The following is a 21,720-nucleotide window of genomic DNA, read 5'->3' on the forward strand; positions in this document are numbered from 1 at the left end:
GGCTCCCACCTCCGGCTGCACGAGAGAATCACCGGGGGAGCTTTTAAAAGCCACTAACGCACGGGTCCGGAGATGCTGAGCAAACTGACCCGGGCATCGTTTAACTGGCCCCAGGTGATTCCGTTGTGTGGCCAGGGTTGAGATCCTACCCGGTTCTCCGACTTCACATGCACGTGAGAATTACCGCACGGGGTCACAGCCATCAAACTCAGTGTTGTACTTCATCGAGCCCTTTGCGTGACATAAGCGGTGACTCTGCTATAATGTCCCTTCTATCGTGACAAGATCGTTCGGGTTTCTACAGAGCATCTCGGAGACCGCAGTCCAGGTCTTTTGTGCTCGGATTTGGAAGAAACTTTCTCTCTGGAGTCTGTGGGACAAAGTCACTGGCGTTTGTGCGTGGCCGGGCTCAGGAAGGGCTGAACGAGGGGCGGGGACGTGTGTGTGACTGTGTGTGGTGGGGGTAGGAGTGGTTAGCTGGTAAAGGGAGTTTGATACTCACTGCTGCAGACATCTCCTGCCTGAAAGAGCTCAGTGGTGAGCAGAACTAATCCATAGTAAGAAAACGCATTGGAAAACCTGTCAGAAAGGAAGCAAAAAAAGGTAAAGAAATGATGGGAGAAATGCAAGATCCCCTTTCCCCAACCCCTCAGGAAGGACTTGCGTCTATAGCAGCCAGGACCAGTCTTTGGACGTGGGTGACACTGGGGCTTTGGGGGGGGGGCGGTTCCTGGGGCCCTTGAGCAGGAAAATGGCAGGTACAAAGCATAGCGGTGTGTTAAAGGTATGTGGTCCTGTGTCCTTTGAAAGACCAACAACTGTATTATATCACAGAGAACACCAGGCTGTTTTTCACAATTGGCAATAGGGAATAAAAGTTTGGGGAACCAAGATTTGGAAGAAAACAGTCATGGCTGACATCCGTCAGGGCTTCTGGGCCAAGTTGGTCAATGTGGAGAGAGAAGAGGAGGGAAAAACTTTGATAATACAGAGAACTGGGCTCAAGCTCTACCCTTGAACTCCTGAGAGTTGAATCAACTCACCAAGCATTTATTAAACACCTGCTGTGTACCCCATACAAGTGTGGAGTCAGCAGACTTCCCTAAAATTTCAGATTAGAATGACCCAGTTAATTAATTCCCGATTGTCCCAGGAACCATAACACTCAAGTCTGTAGGACCAGAACATTCTCATCCTGTAGTACAGTTATGTGGGAACTGTCATAATTAGTCCATGGTGATAAATTTCCTTGAGTTACAATATGTGCTAGCAAGTTTAGTGATTTCTATTGGGTGCAAGAAATAGTCTCTAATTAATTGCTTCGGTATTTGGGTAGCGTCGGCCCAAATGAGTCACATGCATGCAAAGACAGACACCCTTAACTAGGTCAACCACCTCCTCTCCCTTTTCAAAAATCCTGCAGACTGAGCACTTGTATTGAGCATATAGCAGGTGTTTAATAAATGCTTGGTTCAGCTCTCAGGAATGCATGGGCAGAATTGGAGCCCAGTTCTGTTTATTATCAAGGCCTTCCTCTCCACTTGCCTGCAATTGACCACTTTTCAGGACGATCCCCTGCTAATTAGTACCTCTCCTCAAAGGTGCATAGGGAAAGGGATAAGTGGTTACACCAGAACTCCGAAAAGTGTTAGCCAGGCCCCTTCTGCACACTATTCATGCTGCATACATGATTTCGTAGAGAGTTCAAAGAATAGCTGAGATTTGACTGGTTGTGGATTTTCAGGTAATTACTCTGTACAAATCCCTCCCTTCCACCCTGCCCACATCCAGCCATCGCGAATGGCCGCGTTTTAAGGAAAATAGACCAGTATCAGGACTGAGAGTTCTAAGGCTGCACGTGTTGACCAAATCAGTGGTTCCCCAAACAGGGGTCCCATGCCACTGGTGGTACACCGAAGGCAGTATGGCCCGGAAAGAGGAGTAAGGGAGCAGGCATTATCATTTTCCTTTCAATTACAGTTGACCCTTGGATAACACAGGTTTGAACTGCAGGGGCCACTTATAAGGAGATTTTTTTTTCAATAAATACTGCAATTACATTTTCTCTTGAAGCTGATTTTAATAACACTTTTTCTCTAGCTTACTTTAAGAATACAGTATATAATACATATAACAGACAAAATATGTGTTCATCAGTAAGGCTTCTGGTTAATAGGAGGCTATTAGTGAAGTTTGGGGGGGATCAAAAGATTTTCAACTACTCAGGGGTCTGTGCCTTTAACCCCCACTCTGCACTGTTGAAGGTCAACTGTACTTTGATGGCTTCCTAGTCTCACTTACTTGCTAATGAGTCCTCAACATCTGCCTCTCTCTCTATTAAGTACAGTAACTCAGAGCTTTGGCAAATCATCAATCTAGCTACTTTTTACTATATTTCTCTTGAGGAGGGCCTTCTCTCTATGGCCTGCTGTTAAGTTTTTTTTTTTTTTTTTTAGTGTTTTAAAAGACATTTATCTGAACGCTTGTGCACTGTTGGTGGGGATGCAAACTGGTGCAGCCACTCTGGAAAACAGTATGGAGTTTCCTCAAAACATTAAAAATAGAAATACCCTATGGTCCAGTTAGGGCACTATTGGGCATTTACCAAAAGAATACAAAAACACTAATTCGAAAGGATATACGCCCCCCCATGTTTATTACAGCATTATTTATTGTTTTTTTAATTTTTATTTTTCACATTTATTTATTTATTTTTTTTAATTTTTTTTTTTCAACGTTTATTTATTTTTGGGACAGAGAGAGACAGAGCATGAACGGGGGAGGGGCAGAGAGAGAGGGAGACACAGAATCGGAAACAGGCTCCAGGCTCTGAGCCATCAGCCCTGAGCCCGACGCGGGGCTCGAACTCACGGACCGCGAGATCGTGACCTGGCTGAAGTCGGACGCTTAACCGACTGCGCCACCCAGGCGCCCCTCACATTTATTTATTTTTGAGAGACAGAGCAAGATAGAGCGTGAGTGGAGGAGGGTTGGGGGGGGCGGGGATACCCAGAATCTGAAGCAGGCTCCAGGCTCTGAGCTGTCAGCAGCACAGAGCCCAATGCAGGACTTGAACTCGTGGACCGTGAGATCATGCCCTGAGCCGAAGTCGGATGCTTAGCTGACTGAGCCACCCAGGCGTCCCTACAGCATTATTTATAATAGCCAAATTATGGAAGAAGCCCAAGTGTCCATCGATAGATGAATGGATAAAGAAGATGTGGTCTATATATATATACAATGGAATATCACTCAGCCATAAAAAGGAATGAAATCTTGCCATTTGCAATGACACGGATGGAACGAGAGAGTATAATGCTAAGCGTAGTACCACGTGATTTCATCCATATGTGGAATCTAAGAAACAACACAAATGAGCAAAGGGAAAAGAAAGAGACAGAGAACAAATCAAGAAACAGACTCTTAAGCATAGAGAACTTACCAGAGGGGAGGATGCTGGGGGGACGGGTGAGATAGGTGATGGGGATTAAGAGTGCACTTATCATGATGAGCACTGAGTAATGCATACAATTGTTGAATCACTGTATTCTACACCCGAAACTAACATAACATTGCATGTTAACTGTGTTGGAATTAAAATGAAAAACGTAGTTAAAAAGGACATTTAACTGAGTAAAAAGGGAGTCCAATTAAAGAAAACGACGAAGAAAAGAATAGCACGGGTGATACCTGAATAAGGCAGAAATCAGGAAAGTCATACCCAAACCACTTTATTTTGCAACTGCTGCCCACGATCAAAGAGCTATCTGTGCATCACGTAAAAACAGAAAGCAAAGGGGCGACCGGGTGGCTCAGTCGGTTAAGCGTCCGACTTCGGCTCAGGTCATGATCTCACGGTTCGTGAGTTCGAGCCCCGCATCGGGCTCTGGGCTGACAGCTCGGAGCCTGGAGCCGGCTTCAGATTCTGTGTCTCCCTTTGTCTGCCCCTCACTGCTTGCACTCTGTCTCTCACACTGTCCCCAAAATAAATAAATGAAAATAAAAAAAAAAAAAAAACAGAAAGCAAAACAGGGCATGAATGAAGGGGATCAAGGTGTCAAGAAACAGCTCTTACCATATAAACCACAGCAACAAGGTTGTCCACCTAAAATGGGGCGTGAAAAGGTCCCTCATTCTGCCTCGGTCTTCCTGTTTCAAGACAAGAACGTGCAATTTGCTCTCCTCCCCTCGAGAAGTATGGGCCCCAGCCGGCAGCCTAAGACCGTGGGCACCCACAGCAGGGAGGGAAGCTCCTGGTGGGCTACATGCTCAGATTCCGGGAACCCAGGACCCGATCCCACGGCACAAAGTCTCCCGGCCCAGTGAGGCCCTCCAGCCAGGACCCCAGCAAGGTCTACAGGCTTGGTTCCCCAAGGATGGAAACATTCTGCAATCCCGGTAGCGGGAAGCAGACTCCTTGGGCCTGGTACCCCCAGGGATTCTCAGGCAGTGCCATGGACCCAGGGAGCAGACAGTCAATCCAAGGGGCATCCAACCATTTAATGCCCTCCCAAGCCAGCTCTAGGTCAAGATCACAAAAATCAATGTACTGAAAATCAATTCACCAGAAGCCAATGTGTCAAAGGTTGATTAGTTAAATGACCCATTTGCCAATTTCATATAATTTGCTAATTTATCGAATCTTTGCTCTACAACGTTCTTTTTTTTAAGTTTATTTTTTATGAGCAATAGAGAGAGAGAGAGAGAGCATAAAGGAGGGACAGAAGGAGAGAGAGAATCCCAAGCAGGCTCTGTGCTGTCAGCACAGAGCCCAACACGGGGCTTGAACCCACAAACTGTGAGATCATGACCTGAGCTGAAACCAAGAGCCACCCAGGCACCCCTACAATGTTCTTTTTAAGAGTATATTCTAGGGGGTGCCTGGGTGGCTCAGTTGGTTGGGCGTCTGACTTAGACTCAGGTCATGATCTCGCAGTTCGTGAGTTCAAGCCCCTCGTCGGGCTCTGTGCTGACAGCTCAGAGCCTGGAGCCTGCTTGGATTCTGTGTCTCCTCCTCTCTCTCTGCTCCTCCCATGCTCACGCTCTGTCTCTGTCTCTCAACAACGAATAAATGTTAAAAAAAATTTTTTAAAAAGAGTATATTCTAGGACTGTGATAATATTCTTCTTAGGTATATTTAACGAAAACATTTTTCTTAGCAGTTTGAGAAACGCTTGCTTATTTAACCATGCTAAATGTTTAAAAAAAAGATTATGGGTTTTAGGTGGCTTAGTCTACCTGTGAATAGTCCTCATGAATAAAAATATATTTTTTGGTATATTCTTGAATGAAAAGACAACACCCATTAAATAGGTTTATTGAATGTATTTGAGAATGTTTGTATTTATTGACTATATTTTGGAATAGGTTAATATATTTAGAAATAGATCCTTTAACATATTTATAGAGAGCATATATTGAGGAAATAAATGTGTTAATACATACACAGGAAAAACATACTCCTATTTGCTACATATATTCAGAAAGTTCCTTGAAACAGTTTTTGGTAAAAAAGATACACTGGCAAGTTAATTCAGGAAAATTGGCTTTTGGGGAATTAGTCTGCTTGTGCGCTTTTTGCTTGTCTCAGAATTTGCCACCTCCTTGGAGAGCACGCCCCACCCACACACACACTCCCGCCCAGGCGCACGGACACACACACGCCACAGACAGCGGGCCAGGCACCGACCTGTCTGGAGATGATGAGTTTCCCCAGCGGCATGGGGGCTCCGTTTTCTGTCGCTATCCTCTTTAAGGTGGCGATGGCCTTCTCCTGATTCCCGGACAGCACATCATACCTCGCGCTCTCCGGCAGCCACTGTGGGGACAGGCGTGGCAGATTAGGGTGGAACAGAACACGGGGTCCCAGCCACGTATCTCAGCGGGGTGTGGAGTCTTTAAGCTTAGGGCTCTGAAGCCAGAGGGCTAGCTTCAAATCCTGGCTCTGTCATTGATTATCCTGGTTGTGTCTCTTGAGTAATTACTTGACCTCTCTGTGCCTCCATTTCCTCATCCACAAAATGGGGATAACAATAGATCCATAGATCCCACCTCGTAAAGGTTGTCGAGAGGGTTAAGTGAGAGAATCCAGACAAAACGCTTAGCACAATACCTGGAATGGGTTCATGCAATGATTGTTGTTTCTGTTGCTATTATTATTATTAATCGGTGCGGCTGGCAGAGTTCCAAAAACATCATCTTACAAAGAGTCCCTGCAGGACAGTGTCCTCCTTTACCTCCTCCCCACTGAAACACAGTGAACGGCTGAACGGCAGAAAGCCAAGTGGCCAAGGTTGAGATCTTTTTTTTTGATTATTTATTTTGAGACAGAGATAGAAGAAGAACGTTTCGGGACGAGGGAGGATGTGGGAGAGACGGAGGGAATCCCAAACGTCTCAGAACGCCATGCGGGGCTAGAACCCACAAACCGTGAGATGATGACCTAAAGTGGGATGCCTAACCGACTGAGCCGCCGCCCAGGTGCCCCGCAAAGGTTGACATCTCTTAAAGGATACCTACAAAACACAGAACCGCAAAGAGAAGCAACGGGACGGCCGAGAGGATGAGCAGCCAGCGCCAGCCCAGGCTGGGCATCACAAACACGGCCAGGATCACCTCGAACACTGTCCCGATGGCCCAGAAGACCTGGCAGGGGAAAAACGGGATCAGCGACGGGAGCAGCGTGGCCGACACATGAGCAATGTCAGGGTCATTGCGGACAACGCTACTGACACGGGGGAGGGTCCTCATGGTCAGCCATGTCGGAATGGCCGTCTTCCCTGTTTTTCATAGTTGGCAGGACCATCACGTTGCCCACCTCCTCTGTCATAATTGCGTGGTACCCACTGGAGTGGGTACGATGTGGCAGCTCTGGTTTAGGGAGATCAACGCCGTCAATATCGCGCGAGGTCAATACGGTAACGGACATATTGTTTTTGTCTACTGACATCCATCTCTCTCGCTCAAGAGGCCCCTAGTATCCTTTATCACAACTGCCTCTTCCCTGCAGGGCTGACGATCTTCTGTTTGCCTCGCCATCCTTTCCCACCTTGCTTTTTTTGTATGGATTGCATCCACAGGCTCCCTGTCTTCTGGCTTTCCACTGGCTACAGCCAATGGGGAGCCCCACAGGACATGGGAGGGAGGGAGGGAGGAAGGAAAGAGATGTGGGGGCGTTTATTCCTCTGGCTCCCTCCCTGCACGGTGGTCCTGGGCTGGCTGCATCTCTCAGCAGGTCACAGCACCTGTCCAACCGCCCTGGACACACAACTCTGTCTCTCTTTCTCTCTGGGCTGCTAATTACTTCCTGCCTTTGCCTGGCAACTGGCACCTCAGGCCTGGGGCTATTTAGAAATAGTCCCTTTATCAAACCCTCTTCAAACTATCCTAAGTTGAGTATGCTGTCTCCTGCTCAGGCCCTACAACTATTGTCCATTGCCAAACATGGCCCTTCAGCTTCTCCATCAGTTCTGGGGGACTCCGAGAGCCTTCCTAAATCCTCTTTGGCTGAACTCAACCACAGTCTATTTCTGTTGCTGCCAACCAGGGGTGATAGTCAAAATGTCTAACAAACTGGACCAACCCAGGATAGGCACCTGACACCGGTCATATACCCCCCGCTCTCAACACACACACACATATACCATGACTGTGCCAGGAGTTAACTCTTCAGATGCTAGATCATGGGAAGTTCTAGGGGGTCCTAAGAGTGGACAGGGTGTCAGGCGATGAGGGGTAATCAGGGACCAAGATCTGCTGGCATAAACGCATCTCAATATTTAAATAGTTGGTTCATCCATACCAGCGTGGACCAGATGACTACAATCCTTATTGATCAGGGGTAGATGCAGTCTGGGTGGTAAGTTGGGCAGTGACGTCAATGTGATTACTATTGTCAACGTGGTCATGGTGACTAGAGACGTCGGAGTGGCATCATAGTCGTCACTGTGGGCATCAGTGTCCGAAAGGACAAATAAACTCTACTGCCTGCATGCTAGAGGGGTCATTGGGCAGCTACATATTGGCCCTGAGATCTTCCAGAACCATGACTGGAAAACGGGTCACAAAACCTTGGCAGAAAGAAGGCTCGGAGGGACGAGCTGGACCGAGGGAGTTTTAAGGCAGCCTCTAGGCTACAGAAGTGGCCCCTCACACAAGACACAGGTGAGCCTGGATACAAACAGGGGTGGAGGGTGATGATATGGATGGGGGACAGGAGTTTTAGTCCCCTTACGCACCAACTCTCGGCACCAACTCTCAGATAAAAGCCACGTGAAGTCCAAGAAGGAAATACCACCTGCCTGCCACCATTTTTTTAAGAGATCGATTGTGGTTTTTTTTTTGTCAATTGAAGGGTTTATCCGTATTGCAAAAAGACCATGTCAGAATTGACATAATTGACCCGTTTAAGTCTCCACACACTGAGTCTGTTAGAGCTCTCTTAAACTCCCATTTCCTCATCCTGTGGCTCAAGATGCCCGAGAATCTCCTGCTCAGGGACTGAGTGCTCTTGGGAAACCCAGACCACCCTCCTTACCTCAATCAGCAAAATACACTTAGCTCTGGCCTTCATGGGAAGGAACTCCGCGTACAGTGTCACCCTGGGAAAGCAGAGAGACAGGAAGAGAGTTAAGGTCAGGACTGAGTAAGAGGCCACCGCTTTCTGAATTTCTAGGCCAATACTCCTCCGAGGGTGGTCTGTGGACCACTTACTTCGGAATTTCCTAGGATGACGGCTAAGGTCATAGATCCCTAGGCCCCACCCCAAACCCTTGGGAACAGACTCTCAGGGGTGGGGTTCTGGCATCTGCATTCACTCACTCCCCACATGATTCTCAAATTTAGAACTGCCGACACGGAGCCCTACCCACAACCCAGCAAATATAGGAGAAAATAGGGTAGTGCGACAACGGGCAACTTCAATCTGGAACATTATTCAGGTTTTTCCCTATTATTCACGTCCTGAATAGTCTTCAAGAGTCCAGGCCTTTCATTCTGTAGGATGCTCCTCCTCTTAAGTCCATCTGCTGTCTCCCTGTGACCAGACTCAGGCCATGTTTTCTTGGCAAGAACCCCGCAGAAATGATACTAAGCTCCTTCCAGTGCCTCACATCAGGGCCATATGGTGTCAACTCATCTCATCACTGGTGACATTAACCTTCATCACTGGCTCAAGATGGTGTCTGACAGATTTCTCCACCCTAAAGTTATCCTTTTTCCATCTGGGATTACTTTGCGGGGAAAAATTCAGAGATTATGCCAATATCCTGTTCTCCCTAGAACCTCTACCCATCAGCTTCAGTATCCCACCCATGGACGATACCTGCCTGAATCAACACTACTATGATGGTAACAGGTGGTATTTTTTAAATTTCCATTGTTCCTTCTACATTTAGAATGGATATTCTACTGTAAGGAGGAATTTCCCTTTTCCCCTGTATCTATCTATCTATCTATCTATCTATCTATCTATCTATCTACCTACCTACCTACCTACCTATTCATTCAGCGAGTCAGTATGAACTTGTAGATTCCTATTTTATTCAGTGGGTTGTAACCCACTACTACCATTATTCTTCTGATGCTCAGACTGTCCCAGATCTGACCGTTGGAAGACTTTTTTTTTTGATTTTTAAAAAAATGTTTATTTTTGAGACCACGAGAGAGGCAGAGCACAAGCGACGGAGGGGCAGAGAGAGAGAGGGAGACACAGAATCCAAAGCAGGCTCCAGGCTCTCAGCCAGCAGCACAGAGCCCAACGTGGGGCTCGAACCCACAAACCATGAGATCACGACTTGAGCCGAAGCTGGACGCTTAACCAATTGAGACACCCAGGTGCCCCTCGTTGGAAGACCGTTTAAACCAATCCCTATGTCTCTTTTACATGCCTCCATCATTCCTTGAACTCTTCTTTACTTTCTGGCACAACAAGATGTCCAAGTTCATGGTGTGTTTTCCTGGTCCCAGCCACGGCGTCAGCCATTTTTCTAAGAGGTTCTGGTTCCTTTCGGTAGAAGACGGTATTTAGAAACCAAATACTGATGTCAGTGTGCTCATTGCTGCTGGGCTGTCGTTGCTTCTAGGCCTTCTCAGTGGATGCAGCTAAGAGATCTCTCTATCTATCATCTATCTTGGTCTCTCCATTTCTCTCTGTCCACATGCACTCCATACACCCACATGTTTCTATACCTATCTGTGTATATATATGTTTAACAAACAACGAGTTCTTACTGATACTTTCAATTCCAGTCCAACCAGAAGGTTAGGGTTCTTTCTAACCCTCCCGGGTTTCCATGTTTATAATTCCCTTCTTCGACATTGAGACACGGGGGCCTCATTCTCCTCAATATATTTCTTATTTGCTCAATCAACTTATTGGTTTGCTGAATGTAACGAACGTCCTACCTGCATCGACCCCTCCATCTACGACATTCGTGCCCCTTCCCCTGCCTTCCGCTTCCTCAGCCGCCGGCCACGCTGGGAAGAGAAGGAAACTTCTAAACGACTTCCCCATGCTGCCTTCCAGCTTGTTAGGAAGAGCAGGCTTTCTCTTTCCCCACATCTCCCACCTAAGTCAAGCATCGGAGCTACTAGATAGCGTCATGTGACTCTCCTGGCTCCTCATAAGGGAGGCCGGGGAGAGAGAGGCTCATTTCCATTAACCCTTTTGAGGCAGATGGATGCTGGTGACCCATCTAGGTCTCCTGGGATGCCCCTTTACTAGTTCGTGTCCAACTCCCAGCTGCTGCTGCTAATGCTGCAACCCTCTTCTGGGATTGCTCTTGAGCAACTGTGGCTGCCTCACCAGAGAAGTGTCTAGGAGTTACAACCCTTCTCCCCAGGACAGACTGGTATGTGCTTACAAAAGTCCCGTTCCATTGCCTCAACGTAGGACAGACCTTGTGGAACAAAGAACACTCCTGAGTTCCCTGTGGGATCAGCCCGAGTCTCGACGTCACCAGAAACCATACTTTTGCTTAACTTCTTCCTTTCAACATTATTGCCTCTTTCACGGTTTTACGGGTTTCCGAGAGCATTCCCTAAATAAATCACTTATACAAGAATCTCTGACTAACCTCTGCTTCTACGGAACCTCTGCTTCTACGAATGACGTCCTTCCCTGCATAACATCTAACATTTTGAAAGTTGGTCTTAGCAATACCACTGAGATTAGGGAACAGTTCTATCGCCAGTAGAAGTCCTTCTCAGAATAATGATAAAAGGACACCTCTGTCCAGAGAAGGAAGAATTCTTAGGAGCCTCAGAGGAAAGGTTAGGGCTTTAGTAGTTCAGGTATATACACTCTATTTAGAAAAAAGTATGAAGAAAAGGCAATGTCATCTAGTTCATTTCACAGTATAAGTATTCTAGTATATTCTCTCTGTCTTGATCTTCTGTCTTTATCCCTCTTTCTCAGTCTCTCTCTCTAGCTAAGATCATACTCAAGAATTTTGAACCTAGGGCACCTGGCTGGCTCAGTCAGTTAAGCATCCGACTTCAGCTCAGCTCATGATCGCCCGGTCAGTGAGTTTGAGACCCACGTAGGGATCTGTGCTGACAGCCAGAGCCTGGAGCCTGCTTCGGATTCTGTGTCCCCCTCTCTCTCTGCCCGTCCCTGCTGGTGCTCTGTCTCACTCTGTCTCTCAAAAATAAATAAATGTTAAAAAAAAATTAATAAAAAAATAAAAAAAGAATTTTAAACCTTACTTTTCATTGATTTATAAATAGCATTACCATACCACTTAAAACCCTCTTACACACATATATTCCATCACATGCATGAACCATACGTTTCTTTTTTTTTTTTTACATTTTTTTAACGTTTATTCATTTTTGAGAGATGTAGAGAGACAGAGTGTGAATGGGGGAAGGGCAGAGAGAGAGAGAAACACACAGAATCCGAAGCAGGCTCCAGGCTCTGAGCTGTCAGCACAGAGCCCTATGTGGGGCTCGAACCCACCAACCGTGAGATCATGACCTGAACCAATGTCGCTTAACCGACTGAGCCACCCAGGCGCCCCTGAACCATACTTTTCTTAATAATAGCTACCTTTTATTGAGGACCTACTATATGCCAAACATTCTTCTAGATGTTTTACATGAATTATCTCAGTAAGCATCTCAAATAAATGGGGTAGATAATTATAATCCTCTGTATGTGTGTACGTATTTTTTTTAAGTTTTAAAAAGTTTATTTATTTTGAGAGAGAGAGAGAGAGGCAGGGAGGGGCAGAGAGAGAGGGAAAGAGAGAAAATCACAAGCAGGTTCCACGCTGCCAGCGTAGAGCCCGATGCGGGGCTCGAGCCCACAAAGCGTGAGACCATGACCTGAGCCGAAATCAAGAGTCAGCAGCTTAACCAACCGAGCCACCCGGGTGTCCCTGTGTGTGTGTACTTTTGATTCTCATTTTCATCTCTAGATCTATCTACGTTAGATAAATTGTTAGTTGACCAGGATCACGCAGCTAGTAAGTCAGTAAGTGGGAGAGCCAAAATTCTCACCCACATCTGTCTATAGCTTCTAGCCCACCAACCACTTCCTCATTTGGATGGTTTCACGACGATGAACAACACTTCAGTGAACGTCATCAGGCTGAAGACATTTTTGTCTGCACGTGGTTTCCTTAGGCTAGGCCCCTGCTAAATAGAATTTGTGTCAAAGCCTATGCGTATTTTGAAGGCTTTTGATATATATTGTCAGAGTGGTCCCCCCCAAACTCGTTCCAGTGTACATGCCCACAAGTACCTCGCTCAGCAAAAACCATCAGGAATCTCATTTAACTCAGCTCTGAGAACGGGGACCCAGATTATAGTGGTTGCAGAGGTCACAGCGGTTACCATGGATGATTTCTTTGACACCTTATGCTCTTCTCCTCACGGTGTGCTTACATTATTCAAAAAAAATCGATAATAATAATAATAAATACTACTAATAAAGCGAGAAGCATGTTCACCTTTCCTCCATCACAGGAAAGTTCAACAACTAACTGCGAAACTGTGCCGTGGCATGTTCCAGGGGGCAGAGCTATTCCTGTCCTTCGATGTCAAGGATTTCTTCTTATCATGAAGCTATAAGCACAGAGTCTTTTTATTTCTTTTTACATTTTTTTTAGTTGAAGCAGCAGCACCTCACGAATGCATTTTCGTTTCAGACAAGTTAGCAATACACAAATATACAGAGTATATGGTGCCTCTTCCTCTTCCCCATTGCCCCTACTTCCCTTCCATTCCCCCCAAAGCCATAACTACCGGGAGCCTGCTTTGCAAACTTCCAGCCCCTTCTCTAGCTAAATAAATAAATGCAAGCAATGCTATCTTTTTTTCTTCCCTTCCTTTCCTTCCCTCTTCCTCCCTTCCTCTCTCCCTCCTGTCCTTCCTTTCTGTCCTCCCTACTTCCTTTCTCCCCTTCCTTCCTTCCTCCTTCCTCCTTCCTTCCTTCCCACATGCAGCATACTGTCCAAGTTCAACCCATACAAATGCCCGACTTTTCCAACTTCCTTGTCAATACAGTTTTCCACCTGCCGCTTCCTGCAACTCTGTCCTGAGTGCTTTCTTTGGTTATTTAAAAAAAGTTTTTTTCATGTTTTATTTTACATGTGAGAGAGAGAGAGAGAGAGAGAGAGAGAGAGAGAGAGAGACAGAGCATGAGCAGGGGAGGGGCAGCGAGACGGAGACAGAATCCGAAGCAGGCTCCAGGCTCTGAGCTGTCAGCACAGAGCCTGACGCGGGGCTCGAACCCACCAGCAGTGAGATCATGACCTGAGTGGAAGGCGGACGCCCAGATGACTGTTCCAGGTGCCCCTCTCTGGTTATTAAGGCTTGCTCTGCCAACCTCGGTGGCAGACGAGGAGTCTAGTTTGCCAAGGAATTTAAACTTCCCAGGGGCAACTCTCAACAAACGACGTTTCCCTCCCCCTTAAACGGGACAATCTGGAGACGTGGGTTGCAGAATCTCCCAGAGTAAACCATTTGCCCTAGCTTCTCTGCGTCAGGATCTGCTTTCAATAAGACATTTGGGAAACCTTCCCATGTTAATATTCGCGGGTCTACTGCATTATTTTTAAACAGCGGTAACCCTGTTGATTAATGCTCTGATCGTTTTCAATTTCTTGTCTTTGCCTCGAATGCCACAAGAAACCTCTTTTCCTGTAATTGTCGCGCTCCCCATTTGGCCATTATTTATAGTGGTTCATGATGAAAATGAGCTGTTTGACCTCCATCCCAAGTGTAGGGATTATTACAAGCACACTGAAAAATAAAAGAACGAGCAGTGAAAGCAGCAATGCCAAGAAGCGGTTGACGGTGGCGTGAAAAAAATTCCCACCGAAAATTCTCAGAATGTATAGCCCTTGGCAGTTAGAGACTTACCATTTGGATCACGTGCTTGGAAAGAAGGGACCTGTGACCTCCCTTTGCCGTTTCTGCTTGGTCTTAAAGAGAAACCGCAGTGCTAAGGGTGGGTTTGTGCACGTTCCACCTAGACAAGAATCTGAAGAATCTTCTGAAGACCTTGCAAGGTGGAACAGATGGGCAGCGAACTGGAGTATTAATCTTGAAGAGCAGCTAACACACAAGCAGGGTGCCAGTTAAGGCAGGTGTCCAGCTCATTCTCCTAGCTAAGTGGCATTTCTACGGAAATAACACAGCACCCTCTGCTGGAAATAATAAACGTTCTACCCTGGGGCCAGCCTGTCTCTTCCATATATTTTCTGTGTATTTTGCAATTAGTGGCAATGATCATTTAAAAACATTTTTTTAAGATTTATTTTTGAGAGACAGAGAGAGACAGAGCATGAGCGGGGGTGGGGAGGGGCAGAGAGAGAGGGAGACACAGAATCCGAAGCAGGCTCCAGGCTCCGAGCTGTCAGCACAGAGCCCAACGTGGGGCTCAAACTCACGGACCGTGAGATCATGACCTTAGCCGAAGTCGGACGCTTAACCGGCTGAGCCCCCCCAGGCACCCCCTCCACTCTTAATTAAAGGGAATAGAAACTTCTCTGAACCTCGAGTTCTACCTCTCCAGAATCATCTCCAAATCACTATCACGGACCCAGTGGACATTAATGATTTATCAGCATCTTCTCACTGTACAAGCTCAGAATCCTTCTACAGTATCTGTTGAAATGTAAGAGCTTTGGCATTAGATGGGCCTGGATTTGAACCCAGTTTCTCCATGCGGCAGATGGTTTGCACAAGGCGCCCCCCCCCGGCCCCCCCCCCCCCCCGCTCTTTTCCCTCCCTGTGTCTTGCTCCCTTGCAGATCACCTCCATGCAAAGTCTGTTTCCTCATCCCTTGAATCTGGGCGTTGAGACTCGCTCTTGATCAATAGAACGTTGCAGAAGTGATCTTGTGCCTTGGGCCTCAAGACGCTTTACGGCTTTTGCATCCTCACTCGGACCCCTACCCGGGTGCCACGTGACCACGTGACCGGCTGCCTGGGCTGGCCAGCCGGAGTTTGAGAGGCTTGCGGAGCATCGATGAATCAGCTGTGGCCATGCTAGCCTGGCCAGCCCCCATCCAATTCACCAGTTGACTAGAGACACATGAGGGAGCCCCGCCGAGCCCTGAACAACCCAATTGCCCAGCTGCAGAACCCTGAGCTCAGTAAACTGTCGTTAAGCCACAAATGTTGGGGTGGTCTGTTACAAAGCAAGAAGTAACTTCATACTCCCCTCAATAGCCATTTAGCCTTAAACATGTCACTTGTGATCTCGATCTCCAAGCCTGTTTTCTCATCTGTCCCTTGCCCTTGGTAAGCACTCAGTGGACGTTACTATGATCATCATTATCATTTAAGAAAATGTTTTTTATTTTTTATTTTTTTAATTTAATTTTTTTTTTCTCAACGTTTTATTTATTTTTGGGACAGAGAGAGACAGAGCATGAACGGGGGAGGGGCAGAGAGAGAGGGAGACACAGAATCGGAAACAGGCTCCAGGCTCCGAGCCATCAGCCCAGAGCCTGACGCGGGGCTCGAACTCACGGACCGCGAGATCGTGACCTGAGCTGAAGTCGGACGCTTAACCGACTGCGCCACCCAGGCGCCCCAAGAAAATGTTTTTTAAATGTTTATTTTTGAGAGAAAGAGAGAGAGTAGCAGAGAGGGACAGAGAGGGAGACAGAGGGCAAGCAGGGGAGGAGCAGAGAGAGGGGGAGACACAGAATCTGAAGCAGGCTCCAGGCTCTGAGCTGTCAGCACAGAGCCAGATGCGGGGCTCGAACTCACGAACCGTGAGATATGACCTGAGCCGAAGTCGGACGCTCAACCGACTGAGCCACGCAGGCGTCCCATCATCATTGTCGTTATTAATGTTACAACAGTAACATTATCTCCAAGGACCAACATAAATGCCTACCTTGGGGGAAGGAATAAAAGAAAGAAGAAAAAGAGAGAGGGGGAGCCTGGCTGGCTCAGTTGGTAGAGCATGTGACTCTTGATCTTGGAGTTGTGAGTTCAAGCCCCAGGTTGGGGACTAAAATTTAAAACAAATTAGGGGCTCCTGGGTAGCTCAGTAGATTAAGCATCTGACTCTTGATTTTGGCTCAGGTCATGATCTCGCAGTTTGTGAGCCGGAGTACTTTTTCCAGCTCTGTGCTGACAGTGGGGCACCTGCTTGGGATTCTCTCTCTCCCTCTCTCTCTGCTGTTCCCTCGCTCACACTCTCTCTCAAAATAAATAAACATTAAATTTTTTTTAATTATAAAAATAAAAAGAAGGAAAAAAGGAAGCATACAAAAAACCCACATCAGGGCAGAGGGATGGGCTCTTTATTAATAATATAGTCTGCAGATACGATGATGGATGTTAATTAAACGTATTGAGGTGATCATTTTGCAAGATATGTAAGTCAAGGCATTATAGTGTAAGCCTTGAATATATATATATATAGTGCTGGATGCCAATTATACCTCACTAAAACCGAAAGAACAACAATTTTTAGTCTCAAATAATATCATTTGTATTTACAATAATTCGTTGTAGGGACTTCTGCTTGTTGAATTGTTAAAAATTACACAGCAAAATCTTAGCCATTTGTTTTGCGAGGTGGTGCAAAGCCTAAGCGATGGGAAACTCTGAGTTACACTGAATTACATAAAAATATCTTCAACGAGGGGGCGCCTGGGTGGCCCAGGTGATGAAGCATCTGACTCTTGATTTTGGCTCCGGTCATGACCTCACGGTTCGTGGGATCGAGCCCTGAGTCGGGTGCCTGCTTGGGATTCTCTCTCTCCCTCTCTCTCTCTCTGGCCCTTCCCTGCTTGCATTTGCTCGCTCTTTCTCTCTCTCTCCAAATAAATAAATGAACACTGAAAATAATCTTCAACTAAGAAAAAAATCTTCAACTAAATGTTTCCAAATAATGAACTTAAGGGAGACATTTTTAGAACTACTTAAGAGCATCGCATAATTAAGGCATGATTGTTTTTATGTAAATGGATAGAACCAAGGTGCTGGGAAGCCAATGGCTCTCTTGGGTGACTAAATATTTCTTCTGTCATTTTGTTTCTGTTTTTTCTTTGCTCTCCTCACGTCCCAAAGAGCCATGGAGTGGAGTATTTAGGAGAATATACTCGCAGTGTCAAAAGGGATGTTTAAATACGAGCCCTGCCATTTGTTAGCTATGTGACCTTGGGCAGGTTACTTCATCATCTTTTAAAGTTTTACTTATTTATTTCGAGAGAGAGAGAGAGAGAGAGAGCCAGCGTGCAGGAGAGGAGCAGAGAGACAGAGAATCCCAAGCAGGCTCCGGGCCGTTTGCACAGAGCCCAACGTGGGGCTGGGGCTCACAAACCATGAGATCATGACCTGAGCCTAAATCCAGAGTTGGATGCTTAACTGACTGAGCCACCTAGGTGCCCCATGTTACTCAGTTTTTTCAAAGCCCTAGTCTTCTTATCTGCACAATGGGGATAACAATATCTATGCTTTGAAGTTCTGTGAGTTTTAAAATGGTCATGTGGGGGGCGCCTGGGTGGCGCAGTCGGTTAAGCGTCCGACTTCAGCCAGGTCACGATCTCGCGGTCCGTGAGTTCGAGCCCCGCGTCGGGCTCTGGGCTGATGGCTCGGAGCCTGGAGCCTGTTTCCGATTCTGTGTCTCCCTCTCTCTCTGCCCCTCCCCCGTTCATGCTCTGTCTCTCTCTGTCCCAAAAATAAATAAAAACGTGGAAAAAAAAATTAAAAAAAAAAAATAAAATGGTCATGTGGATCAAAAGCACATGGTCTGGAGCTCGGGAAGTAGTCATAGCTCAAGAAACAAACAGAAGGGCTGTGGTCGCATTAAGTAAATGAACAGCTAAACGGGAGGCGTGACATTTGGGGGGTGGGGGTCGGGAGCAGCCGGGCAATCTGAGGACCCGCACGACATAAGGGTAAGGGGTAAAGGCCCAGCTGCTCTGTGTCCTTAATTGTATCCCCCGGTGTCCTGTCCTCTCTCCCTGAAGATCTCTCCCCTTTGCATTTTTAGGAGGTGATTTTTCTCTCTCCTAGTTACTCTGCCATTGGAATCCTGTCTGCCTACAGTCTTCCAGAGGCTCCTCAAAATGTCTGGTCGGCGGATGGCACCCTTTTCTTGCTTTCCAGCACTGTTAAGGGTCTATTCTATTTCTCACGCCTTTTGTGACGCTTCCAGAAAGTGTGGAGAAGGAGAAGGAGAAAAATGGCGCCTCTCATCCCACCATTCCAAACCAGAACCACGTTCTCGATACTTAGCTCCTTTCCCTCCCCTCTGACGGGAAGAAAGTCCGGGTAGCCATTTGGAGACTGGTTCTGCCATCATCCACCTGAGCATCCCTGAGAAAGGAATTTAACGCGTACCTGTGTGAGTGCGTTCCTTCCAGCCACTGGGGGAAAACTGTTCCTTAGTCAATGAATGGCTCATGAATGGGGCAGTGGCTGCGTCCGCAGAAAGTCCTGGGGTTGGTCCAGACGTGGAGGACAGCGGCCACAAGCCCCTGCCAGCCCAGATTTATGGGCTTGGCTTAATGGTTTCTGCCTCAAGTTCTAGTGGCTTTTAAACCCATCCGAGGTCCAGGAGTGTATGTCAAATGCCTACTCTGCAGAGCCCTGGAGGGATCAATAATGAACAGGGAGGGAAGGGCTGAGAACTGAGAGCCACTCACTGCCCTTCCAGCCACTAAGTGGCAGAAAGAGTCTGGGGATTAGCTCCCAGGCTAAATCCCACGTGGTCACATCTTCTGTCCCCATTTATTCTTTCCATAAGTACCCACAGTGAGTCCAACATCCATCACGCGGACACCTGAGCTTCTCACCAAAGTCTTTGGCAGACCAGACACATGCTGACATTCACTAAGTGCTCTGCTGGGCACTGTCCCGGGCACTTCACGTGTGTTGTCATTTAATATTCTAAGTGACCCCCATGAGGTAGGTATGCTATCGTCCTCATCTGAGAGACGAAGAAGTTGCGGCGTAGAAAGGTCTAGTGACTCGCCTAGGGGCACACGGCTATCACGGCAGAGTCAGGATGCGAATCTGGTGACCAGGACCTAAGCCGTTCTACCTCAGTGTTAGCACGACCCTTCTAGAGCCCCTCTCCCAGCCGTCCCCCATCGTGATACTCAACGGGCCCAAGGAGTCAACCAGTGAACTGTTAACCCCCCAGAGGCAATGGCCACACCCTCACGCACCAAAGCCAATCTTGCTAGTTTGGCAGCTGAAGAGCCAGTCGGCCAGCAGCAGAGACCAACGCAGAGCCCCCAGGGTGGAACCATCCCATGTCACATCCCATGTCACAACATAAAAGTTAGTTATAGTGGACATCTCCCATTTTGGAAGGAGCAGTGACTCGTCCTGACTGGAACTGGCACATATTCTGGGTATTGGCTTGCCTCTCCTGCCAGCACCATTATCTGAGGGCTTTCGGGGTATTTGACTCATTGACACAGAATCCCACGTAATAGTGCTTGAGACCTAGGAAGCTGATACATATCAAAGAAGATGTAGCAGCAGGTACGTGACCGTGGAATCCACGGGTCCTGTCATATCTTGTGCCACCTTGAAGGTGCTGGCCTGAGAGAGGGATGGAAGAGACTCTTGAAGGTGCCACGGAGGCATCGGCTTGGAGATGATGCCCGGTGAGGATAGGTTACTGTCTTCCAGGACACAACACAACCTTAAATCAATGCCCATCGCATGGTGCTATGCAGAAAGGATACATCGTTCTGAACTCAAAGGGTTGGAGGAGGAATTTGTACTTCCCCTACCTGTGGGTTTAGAGGTCCTGGTTCCCAGAGAGGGCATGCTTCACCCACTGGGGGACACCACAAGAACCCCGTCAGACTTCAAGCAATGCCTGCCACCTAGTAACTTTGGATTCCTTGTGTCAAGAAAGAGAGTCAGCATTCTGCCTGAGCAATGGGGCATCGGGAGGTGGTACGGCTACTGTTATCTGATGGGGCACCCAGGCGATACACTGGACATCTCTTGGTAATCCCCTGCCCGATTTTGATATTAAATGGACAGGCAGCAGCTACGGCCTGGGTCGGGCATGGTGACTCGGGCATAGGGTCTGGACCACTCTGCCAGGGAAACCATCTCGATCAGCAGAAGTGCTGACCCAAGGCGAGGGGAACCTGCAACGAGTAGCGGGAGAGGGAGACACTCAGCCTCAGTTGGAGGCCAGCAGCGATAGCAGATGACTGTAGGTTGTCCCACTAGCCATGGGACATGATCTTTTCAGGGAAAAGACCAACCAGAATCCTGGAGAAACTGTTCCCAGATGGGGTGAAATTATATTCAGCAAGTGGATCTAACAGGTGCAAGGGGTGGACTGTCGTGGGTGCTGTGATGTGACCACCTAGGCTCCCCCTTCGGGACTGCCACACACAATCCCCTGGAATGACCAGAAATGTTACCTGCTAAGAGCTCAGAATTGAGTCCCTTGCAGGAATTACCTTAGCCCAAAGTAGCTGCCTTGCCCAAGATCGTGCTCCCTCCTTGAGAGCAGCCTGCATCCAACGCAGCTGATATGAGGGGGCAGAGGTCCAGCCCCCAAGCCTCGATCTGGGAAACTCTAAGGAGCCACCCTGGCTCTGGAACTCCTGCAGGATCAGCTGTACTCAACTCCTCCCTCTGCTCACTCACGGTTTTCTCACTGCCCTGCAGGTGCCGGTCTCAGTAACCACGTGCACACTACTCTCCATCTCACATTCTGTTCCCCGGGATCCCCACTTGTAACAGGGACCGTGTCTGTCTCGCTCACTGCTGTACCCCCAGCATCTAGTACAGGCCGGTGCCATAGTAGGTGCTCAAGAAATATTGGTTGAATGAATGGAATGAACTGGTCCTGTGTGAAATTTCCCTAACTTATTGCAACAGGAATTATCATTCTTTACCTCCAACCCATCCTACCCACCATTGCCAGATTAACATTTCCAAAGTGCCCCCCCCCCCGCTCAAGAACTCTCAGTGGCTCCCCACTGCCTGTAGACAAGCCCTTTGGCCTGGCATTCAAGACTTTTAGCAAACTTGCCCTGGTCTACCTGTCCAACCGCAGCTTTCAATTCTTACATATCTCACCCCAACTTGCTAACCAGAATGGGCCTTCCAAGGAATTAGCCTTTCTCAGACTCTCAGGTACGGCTTCCTCTTTTCCTTCAGATCCCTTCCTATGAAATATCCTGTATCTTCCCGAATCTGCCTCTGGGTCTTTCAAAAAAATAATTTTTTTTTTAATTTAAATTCAAGTTAGTTAACATACAGT

The 21,720-nt window shown here is 47.4% G+C and overlaps 1 protein-coding gene across 1 annotated transcript in view; it reads right to left on the reverse strand.

Annotated features, from left to right (window-relative positions):
- The window catches only part of SVOP (SV2 related protein), a 61,168-nt gene that overhangs the window by 15,181 nt on the left and 24,267 nt on the right, over nucleotides 1-21,720 (reverse strand). Inside the window, exons 6-10 of the mRNA XM_047088506.1 lie at nucleotides 8,537-8,600; nucleotides 6,520-6,645; nucleotides 5,690-5,818; nucleotides 4,076-4,149; nucleotides 503-579 (exon numbers count right to left, since the gene is read on the reverse strand). Of these exons, the coding sequence (XP_046944462.1) occupies nucleotides 503-579; nucleotides 4,076-4,149; nucleotides 5,690-5,818; nucleotides 6,520-6,645; nucleotides 8,537-8,600 (470 nt within the window). The remainder of the gene's footprint in view (nucleotides 1-502; nucleotides 580-4,075; nucleotides 4,150-5,689; nucleotides 5,819-6,519; nucleotides 6,646-8,536; nucleotides 8,601-21,720) is intronic.

The sequence above is a fragment of the Lynx rufus genome, unplaced genomic scaffold (assembly GCF_022079265.1).
Source record: "Lynx rufus isolate CCGP_SWC_20201006 ecotype Redwood Valley unplaced genomic scaffold, mLynRuf1.p SCAF_24, whole genome shotgun sequence".
Classification (NCBI taxonomy): Eukaryota; Metazoa; Chordata; class Mammalia; order Carnivora; family Felidae; genus Lynx; species Lynx rufus.